Genomic DNA, 9,705 nt, shown 5'->3' on the forward strand with positions numbered 1-9,705 from the left:
CCAGACTTCGTCTCACCTATTTTGGTCATGTTGTAAGAAGGGACCATTCCCTGGAGAAGGATGTCATGCTTGGTAGGGTGGAGGGTCAACGAAAGCGGGGGAGGCCTTCAACGAGATGGATTGACACGGTGGCTGCGATGATGGGCTCGAGTGTAGCAGGGATCATGGAGCTGATGCGGGATCAGGCAGTGTTTCATTCTGCTGTGCATGGGGTCGCTATGAGTTAGAAATGACTCGACGGCACCTAACAACAACCACCAGCAGTTTCTTCATGGCTTTTACTATTAGGCACCTTAAAACTCTTCCAGCGTCCACTCATTACCCAGTTCCTAAACCACTTTCATGTTTTAGGTATCTGTTAGAGCAACACCTCACTCGTGGTACCAAATTCTGTTTTAGTTATCTAGTGCTGCTTAACAGAAATACACCGACTCCTTACTTACAGACATGGTTAGGTTCCAAAGACCAGGTTGTTATGTGAAAATTGGCATAATATGAAAATGGAGAATGACTACATCAGATCATAGAAAGGAAGATGACTACATCATCATATAACTCTCAAATTACATAGCTGCCAAACCACTGAGAATCATGGCCCAGCCAAGTTAACATATAACCTTAACCATCACAGCCAGTGTTACTCTTGCCTCGCACCTTAGCATTCGTTACTGCCAGGCATACGTTGTTAATGCACAAAATAGTTGGATAGTATATTTTTTTACTATTGTTGTAAATGTGAAATATTAGATGATGAGATAATTGGTAAGTGAGGAGTAGGTATGTTAACTTGTATAGGAGCCTGAGTGGCTCAAGGGATTTGTAGTCAGCTGCTAACCTAAAGGTTGCTGGTTTGAACCCACTGAACATGTCTGTGGAAGAAAGGCCTGGTGAGCTGTTTTCATAAAGATTCTTAAAAAAAAAAAAACCCAAAGCAGACTTCCAGTAAGATGGAGGAATAGGCAGACAAGCGACACAGACCCTCTTTAACAAAGAAAAGATAAACCAATTGACAGAGATACAGAAGAGAATCTGGAGCCCTGAGCTTTGAAAGGAACTACGTAGAAGTGGATTAGGCACCAACTAGTGGAAAAACCTGAACAAAAACAGTGAGTACAGAGATGAACTCTCAGCTACTCTGACAGGACCAACAGCCTGAATATTTCCAAGTGGTGGTGGGACCTGGTCACCAAGGGCTGCAGGGACGACTGACTGCACTGGTGGCCTGTGACTAGAAAGGGAAACACCAGGGAGGGAGACAACCTGAGCCGTTGACTTTCTGCTGTCCAGAGGGTGCAGCCATTTTGGATATTTAAATTGACTGAGGGTGCAGCCATTTTGAATCTTTACAAGTGGCAACCATTTTGGATTTTAAAGTGATAGCATCCTCATTCGGATTCCAGGGACCTAAGAATAGGCTCTATTTGCCAAGGTTAGCAGGGACATACGAGAGGCTGACAACAGAAAAGGAGACAGGTGGTGAGTGTATAAGTGCTGCCCACTAGCAAATAGAGGAGCACAGCATAGTACCCTGCTTGTGTAGATAACATACAAACAAAGAAAATGAAAATCATAGGCAAGTCACTCCAACATACAATCACCAATTAAATATAAACACAAAAACGTCACAATGCCTCGGAGACAACAGAGCATCACAATCCACACAAAGAAGATAAAGCAGGAGAAACAAGGGACCAGGAGACAGACCCAAAACACATCCTGAGGAAGATGCAGCATTGGAACTCCCTGATAAATTCAAAAGAATTACATTTAGGTATCTTCAACAAATTGAGAGACAGATCAAGGAAAACACAGAGAAAACCCCAGAACAATTTCAAAAGACAATATAGAACAAAATGAGAAAATAAAAAATGAAAAATTAGAAATGATACAAAATCTATACACAGAAATCCAGAAGATTAATACTAAATTTTCAGAAATAAGACACTGAATGGGCAAAGGAGTAGAATTGATGCAATGGAAGACAGAATTAATGAGATTGAAGGCAAATACCTGAACACTACTTTGGAAAGGGATCAATCAGAAAAAAGATCAAAACAAAAAGAAGAAAGCCTAAGGTTCACGTGGGATATAATCAAAAGGAATAACCTACGAGTAATTGGAATTTCAGAACGGGAAAAGCCAAATAAAACCACAGAGAAAATTGTTGAAGATTGGTTGGAAGCGAATTTTCCTGGTATGATGAAAGATGAGAATATATCCATTCAAGACGTCCAGTGAACCCCAAACAAGATAGACCGACCCAAAAGAAAATCACCCAGACATACCATCATCAAACTCACCAAAAAAGAAAGAATCATGAGAGCAGCACAGGAAAAATGAAAAGTTACAAAGGGCAACCTATAAGACTAAGCTCGGATTTCTCGAGAGAAACCATGCAGGTGAGAAGACAACGGGATGGTGTATATAAAACCCTGAAAGAGAAACATTTCCAACCAAGAATTATGTACCCAGCAAAATTGTCCCTCAAATATGATAGTGAAATTAAGACATTTCCAGATAAGCAGAAACTAAGGGAATTTGTTAAAACCAGACCAACCTTACAAGAAATGCTAAAGGGTGCCCTTTGGACAGAGAAGCAACAACTGCCAACAGCAACTGACCATTAACACACATGATGATATAACCTAGAAACCAGCCCAGCTATGGAAGTATCCAAAGTAAAGAAGCCTACAAGATTGTAAACAGGGAACCGGAGACATCAATTGACAAATGAGGACAACTACTAACCAAAAAGGGGGAAAAACTGTGTCATTATAGAACTTCTAGATGGTAGGGAAGTCAAGACAACTACAAGATAGAACAGACTATTCTAAACTTGGGAAGAAAACTATCAGTTACAGGGTAACCTCAAAGAAAAATTATAAACCTTCACATCAAAAAAGAGGACAGTATAAATAGTCAGCAAAAACTGAAACAATAGCAATGAAGGAAGTGATAACACAATTCATAAACAGAATGAACTCAGCATAGAAAATTATATGGACCAAAGAAATCGACACCATGAAAAAGCATGTAACAAAAATGACAGCAACAAATTCATATTTGCCGATAATTACATATCTGGCAAGGGACTTACCTCTAAGATTTGTAGTAGAAGAGTGGATGACCAAACTGTGGTACATATACATAATGGAATGCTATGCAGCACTGAAGAATAATGTAGAGTGTGCAAAACACCACATAATATGGATAAACTTGGAGGACATTATGCTGAGTGACATAAGTCAATCACAGAAGGACAAATATTGTATTGGTTCGTTGTTGTGGAGGGTCATGGTAAGGTTTATATATGTTGGTTGCCAGGGGTGGGAGGGGAGGGGAGGGGAGGGAACACTGCAAAAAAAAAAAAAAAATGCATTGACCCATGTCACTTTGTTGTTGTGTATTTCACTGTACATAAATTACATTTCAATAAAATGCATTTTAAAATAATAATGAATAAATTTAAAAAATCAAAGCAAACCCATTCCCACTGAGTTGATTCCAACTTATGGCAAGCAACCCTAATAGGACAGAGTAGAACTGCCCCTGCCACTGGCTGTAAATCTTTACGGAAGTAGATTGCTACATCTTTCTTCTGGGAAGCTGCTAGTGGGTTCAAACAGCTGACCTTTCACTTAGCGGCTGAGTGCTTAATCACTGCATCACTAGCACTCCTTCCTCAAAGATTACAGCCAAGAAAACTCTGTGGAGCAGTTCTACTCTGTAACACATGGGGTCTCCATGAGTTGGACTTAACAGCAGTGGGTTTGGTTGGGTATTAACCTGTATATTTTTACTATTTTATTTTTATCATAATGTGGCTGTATATATTACTATTTTACATTTTGCTTTATGAAACTAATGTATCTCAGATATTTTCATATTAATACATATAAGTCTGTCTCATTCTTTAAATAGTCATATTAAAATTTCATTGTATTGATATATTTCTTTAATCCCTACTGAACTGTGGGAATTATTTTCAATATTTTCTGAGAAACAGTGCATGTCTCTATACATACATCTCTAAAATGTTAGATATTTCTATTGAGTAAACTCTTTTGAAAATAAATTCCTAAAAGGAGAATTGTTAGGTCAGAGTACGTAAGTCTTTTAAATTACATATTGCCAAACTATAAGAAAGTTATACCTACTTACCCTTGTGCAAACCATGTCCTAAAGCCCTCTGTCTTTCTCTGCTCATCCCAGCTAGAAAATCGACTGGAAGAGTGGTTGGGGAAGATGCTGTCTGGCAGTGACTGGACACCCAATGCTCGGTTCATCATTCGTTCTTGGCTTCGGGATGGCCTCAAGCCACGCTGTATAACACGGGACCTCAAATGGGGAACCCCTGTGCCCTTAGAAGGATTTGAGGACAAGGTAAAAACACTCTAATCTTTATTCATATCCCAAATTATTCAGCCTTGGGTTTGAGACCCTTGGCTAGCAGAATAGATTGTTGACTCTTTCTTATATCAGTGTGTGATAGTGAGTTGGTGAGTTTTTTCTGCTTCTTTATCCTACCGTCTTTCCCTCTGATCCTCAGGTATTCTACGTCTGGTTTGATGCCACTTTTGGTTACCTGTCTATCACGGCCAACTACACAGACCAGTGGGAGAAATGGTGGAAGAATCCAGAGCAAGTGAGCAATTCTTGGTCAGCCTGTGTAGAGGGGGATGCTGGGTATCAGGGCTGGTCATCTGATCTTTCTTGAGCCTTTGAAAGTCTCAGGTTATCTCTTTCCCTGTGTACTTACTCCTTTAGGTGGATCTGTATCAGTTCATGGCCAAAGACAATGTTCCCTTCCATGGCTTAGTCTTTCCTTGTTCAGTTCTGGGAGCTGAGGACAACTATACCTTGGTCAGCCACTTAATTGCTACAGGTATTATGAAAACCAAGGTGGGGATTTTTCTAAGGGATGAGGTCTGAGATAGTACTGGAAGGAGATCCTATAGAAGTACTAGGTTTTGATTTGAGAGCTGAGACGAAATAGGAAATAATTAGAACAAGAGAATTCAGTCAAGGAAAAAGGAAACAGGAACCTGAAGAAAGCAAAGATCTAAAGCTACAACTTTGTAATGGAATGAGTATAAGCAAAGGGAAAAAAGCTAGGAGGGAGAGGAAAGGACTCCAAGTTCTGTGCAGGCCAGCTACTGAAGGAGGCATGGTGCCCATAGATGGTTGAGGTTGAGGGAGAAAAATGAGTTTTGGGTCAGAAATGGAAAGCATATGACTTGAGCAGATTTCTCACTCTCCTTCCCTATCCAGAATACCTTAACTATGAAGATGGGAAATTCTCTAAGAGCCGGGGTGTGGGAGTATTTGGAGATATGGCCCAAGAGACAGGGATCCCTGCTGACATCTGGCGCTTCTATTTGCTGTACATTCGCCCTGAAGGCCAGGACAGTGCCTTCTCCTGGACAGACATGCTGCTCAAGAATAATTCTGAGCTGCTTAACAACCTGGGCAACTTCATCAACAGGTAGGACTTGGTGAGGGGTCAGAATCAGCAGATAATGGGACCCACTTTGCTCCTGGGGGTGGGGATGCAGAGAGAGCTAGTAAATGTGCAGGAAGGCATAGGGTTGGGCAAGACAATGTTGAAAGTTCACTTCATTTCTATCAATGAAAATTTGCTTCTAGCACATAACAGGACAGAGTATGCTTGAGGGAACAGCTGTAGAAATAGGATTTAGGAAAGTTGGTCACATAGCCACTGTTGGCAAATTGTAGATGTGTTCTTTCCCAGTGAAAAAGTTCACCTGTAGCCTGCAGAAAAATTTGGCTAAAGAATGGGATTACTCTGATGTAGGGGTAGGAGGCTTCTGCTGCACTCTTGCGTTTTGTTACTTCGGGCTCACATTCTTCTATTGGTCTCTGTGCCATCTATCTTGAAATCTAAAGAAATATCCTCCCTTTGAGTCCTAGGCCTTTAGCTCAGTCCCACCATTTACCCTTTCAGGCTTTGTTGTCAACCACACTCAGATAGCCCTGACTGGAGTGTTCATTTGGTAGCAATGAACATACAACGTATTTTATCTTGATCATTCCAAGTGTTAACTTAATAATAATTGCTTAACTTTATCAAGTTTCTTTAAATAAAAGGGATGCTGTATGTGTAATGTCTGTTACATGTAGAGTCATATTCTTAGGGGAAAATAGAATAAGGAGTTAATTTGTTAAAACTTTACCTTCTAGCCTGAGGGAACCAGGTGGTGTCAGTTCTGGCCAGGAATCCTGAGAAAATGTAGAATGGTGGAAATTAGGTCAAATTTCTGTAAGGAGAATGGGCAGTGACTTTCCTTTTATCCTCCTCTTCTGCCCCAACGTCAAGAGCTGGGATGTTTGTATCTAAGTTTTTTGGGGGCTATGTGCCAGAGATGGTTCTTACCTCCGATGATCAGCGCCTGCTGGCCCATGTCACCCTGGAGCTCCAGCACTATCACCAGCTGCTTGAGAAAGTTCGGTAAGGAACCTGGACCTCTCCCCTAGCTCATCTGGTCTGCTGACATGCTAAGAACCCCATTCTAGGCCCTTACATGTTGGTCTACCTCCTCCCTTCCCAGGATCCGGGATGCCTTACGTAGTATCCTCACCATATCTCGCCATGGCAACCAGTACATTCAGGTGAATGAGCCCTGGAAGCGGATTAAAGGAAGTGAGGCTGACAGGTAGGTAAGGGGACAGGGTTGGCTACAGGAATAAAGTAGCAAGTAGGCTGTGTCTCCTGAAGTCTTGACTGGCATATTTTCTTCCCCAGGCAGCGGGCAGGCACAGTGACAGGCTTGGCAGTGAACATAGCTGCCTTGCTGTCCATCATGATCCAGCCTTACATGCCTACGGTTAGCACCACCATCCAGTCCCAGCTACAGCTCCCAACTCTAGCCTGCAGTATCCTGCCTATAAACTTCCTATGTACCTTACCAGCAGGACACCAGATTGGCACAGTAGGTTTCTGGGAGTTGGAAGAGCCAGACTCTCCTAAAATTCCTACCTTTGCCATTTAGCTTTTGGGGTGGGGTCAGAGATTTAAGATCTCTCCAGCTTTACTTTGGGACTCTCATAGTATTCTGTGAATCTCTTCTCTAGTCCCCTCCACTTTGCACTTAGGCTTGTTTCCGATCTAAAGTCCTTGGTATGGGTTCACAAGTCGAGAGTCATGTGTAGCTTCTGTGTCTGTGTCTTCATTGTTCATCTTGCCTGAACCTAGTACCTAGCACTTAAAACTGTTACACAGATGTTAAAGAAACACCATTGTCACTTGGCCTCTGTAATGCTAGCAGGCAGTGGGCAGGGAAAACACATGGTAGCTCTTTCCTCTTTGCCACAAGTGCATGATAAAGTTAAGTACATCCCTAAACTTCTGGGTGGACTTAGCATCATTAATCTTTCACTGTGTTAATACTTAAGGCTGTCGTAACAAATGCCACTATTTCTTAATTCTTTCCTGAAATCAGTAGATGTTTGCTCAGTATTATGCTCACATTTCTTCTAACCCTATTTAGGTTTCCTAAATGTCAGAGATTGGGGTTGGAGAGGTCCCCTTTAAGTCTTGTAAAGAGTTTTACTTCATCAGTAAATGACTCGGTAAGTTCTTTATGTTTTTTTCCCTGTATAGGTCAGTCCCTTGTTCCAAAAATTGGAAAATGACCAGATTGAAAGTTTGAGGCAACGCTTTGGAGGGGGCCGGGTGAGAAAACTACAGACTGCTCTTTCACCCCAGCAGCAGCCACAGTGCCATCTCCTTAATGTCTCTTACGTAGTCCTCACTCATTACTCTTTCCACCTTTCTGCCTGGCTGCTTCCTCACTTAATATTGTTTCTCTTTCCTGTCTTAGCTAGAAGAATCCTTGGAATTAAAGGTAATCACTTTCTCCCTGAGATGTTGTGTAAAACTGGAGGGCGGGGGACATTTATTGTAGGAGATGATAACTCTGTTGTTCTCCAGGTAAAAGCTTCCCCCAAGCCAGCAGTTGTAGAGACTGTTACAACAGCCGAGCCGCAGCAGATACAGGTACTGATGGATGAAGTCACAAAACAGGTATGAAGCTTAAGCGCTGTGGGAGACTAGAAAAACTGAATCCCAAGTCAGTCCTTTCCTGACCACACTGTTGTTACTCCTCCCACCCCCTTCTCTTAGGGCAACATTGTCCGAGAACTGAAAGCACAAAAGGCAGACAAGAACCATGTGGCTGCAGAGGTGGCTAAACTCTTGGAGCTAAAGAAACAGTTGGCTTTAGCTGAGGGGAAACTCCTTGATCTCCCTAAAGGCAAAAAAAAAAAGTGAAAGAGAATCTGGGTCACAGAAAGTCACTTTAATGGATATAGACAGTAATAAATAAATGTACAATCTCTATACACAAAGCTGAGACTGTTTCCTTTTATCTACCTTAAACCCTCCCTACTACTGAATACGAGGGGTTGAAGGTCACATTGGCACTGGTGAGAAGGTCATCAGTGGCCACTTTTGGGAAAAGTAGGTAGTGGCCTAAGGGAGAAATGATGGTCCCAAATGTTCATGCTTGATGTAGATTAACCATTCGGTCAATCAGGGCTCGACGAGTTGCCTCTACTTCCCCGGTCAGGCGCTCAATTTCCTGCTTGAGTCGTTCATTCTCTTCAGCTAGCTGTGCTACTTTCCTTTCATTCTCCTGTTCTTTCTCCTTCATGCGGTGCTTCCCAGCCCGAGCTGGGGACTGGCCACTGTGTTTCCGTTTCCTCGGTCTTCTTTGCTCTTCCTCTTCTTCCTCCTGAGCCAGTGAGCTCTGACTGGAATCTGGAGACTGAGGGCTCTGTGAAGTGCTTGTGACCTCTGCTGGCCCTGGCTCCTCAGTCAGCCAAGCCAGAGAGGCAGGGTCAAGAGTCGTAAAGGTTTTTGATTCTTCCTTCAAGGAAATAAGGAAAGGTAGGTTGTTAGCTGAGAAGGGAAGGGCAACATCCCTCCCTAGCTGTAGGCTTAGCATTCTTACCTCCTCATGTCCCGGGGGTGAGACATAGGTCCCCCCATTTTCATCTGAGGACAAGACCTCTTGCAGGTCCTCATACCAGGCTTCCAGCTCCCAGCTGGACAGTGTCCCAAAGGAGAAAGGCAATGACTCAGCTTCCATCTCTGCAGCTAGACCAGGCTCTGGAAAAGTTCACATTTAGAATAGTTGAGGTACATAGAACAATGTCCACAAAACAGCCAAAACAGTCTATACCAGAGATTAGCAAACAATGTCCCCCTACCTGTTTTGTACGTAAAGTTTTATTGGAACACAGCTACATCCATTTATATACACATGGTTTATGGCTATTTTTGTGCTGTAACTGCAGACATGAAGAGTTGTGACAGAGACTCTATGGTTCTCTGAAATACTTACTGTCTGGCCCTTTAAAATTTGCCAACCCTTGGTCTATAATAATATTCCTTGCTTGCTTTCTCCCAGCATTTGAAGAAACAAAGTACCTGGATATATATTCTTAATGGGATCCTAAAAGTTCTCAGTTTCCATGGGAAACCCCACTGGTAGTTTCCAGGGGCAGTTACCAGGCCATTTGTGCTCCTTCCTTCTGTGTGGTCAGCTTGGGCAGACAGTCCTTTGGGCCAGTCTAAACCTGATGGGAACTGAGGTTTGGTAACATAAACCGGCAAGTCTTTGTTGGGGCTGATGGCTCACTCAGGCAGCTTTCAATTAGGACATGCTCTCAAAGAACAGTAAT

General features: G+C 42.5%; 2 protein-coding genes across 2 annotated transcripts in view; one reads left to right on the plus strand and one right to left on the minus strand.

Moving 5' to 3' along the window:
* MARS1 (methionyl-tRNA synthetase 1) overlaps positions 1–8,290 on the plus strand; it is a 25,141-nt gene extending 16,851 nt beyond the window's left edge. The window contains exons 12-22 of the mRNA XM_042782202.1: positions 4,213–4,383; positions 4,550–4,645; positions 4,768–4,885; positions 5,272–5,485; positions 6,338–6,469; positions 6,570–6,674; positions 6,764–6,950; positions 7,622–7,693; positions 7,842–7,865; positions 7,952–8,044; positions 8,144–8,290. Of these exons, the coding sequence (XP_042638136.1) occupies positions 4,213–4,383; positions 4,550–4,645; positions 4,768–4,885; positions 5,272–5,485; positions 6,338–6,469; positions 6,570–6,674; positions 6,764–6,950; positions 7,622–7,693; positions 7,842–7,865; positions 7,952–8,044; positions 8,144–8,290 (1,359 nt within the window). The remainder of the gene's footprint in view (positions 1–4,212; positions 4,384–4,549; positions 4,646–4,767; positions 4,886–5,271; positions 5,486–6,337; positions 6,470–6,569; positions 6,675–6,763; positions 6,951–7,621; positions 7,694–7,841; positions 7,866–7,951; positions 8,045–8,143) is intronic.
* A 229-nt stretch (positions 8,291–8,519) lies between these two features.
* On the minus strand, positions 8,520–9,110 carry DDIT3 (DNA damage inducible transcript 3). The gene is made up of 2 exons (XM_007950027.2): positions 8,973–9,110; positions 8,520–8,888 (listed from the first exon to the last, which is right to left on the minus strand). Exons 1-2 carry the CDS (start codon positions 9,108–9,110, stop codon positions 8,520–8,522), a joined length of 507 nt encoding a protein of 168 aa, XP_007948218.1.
* Positions 9,111–9,705: the final 595 nt, after the last annotated feature.

This window comes from Orycteropus afer, unplaced genomic scaffold (genome assembly GCF_000298275.1).
Source record: "Orycteropus afer afer isolate SDZICR_OR568_19922 unplaced genomic scaffold, OryAfe1.0 scaffold00261, whole genome shotgun sequence".
Classification (NCBI taxonomy): Eukaryota; Metazoa; Chordata; class Mammalia; order Tubulidentata; family Orycteropodidae; genus Orycteropus; species Orycteropus afer.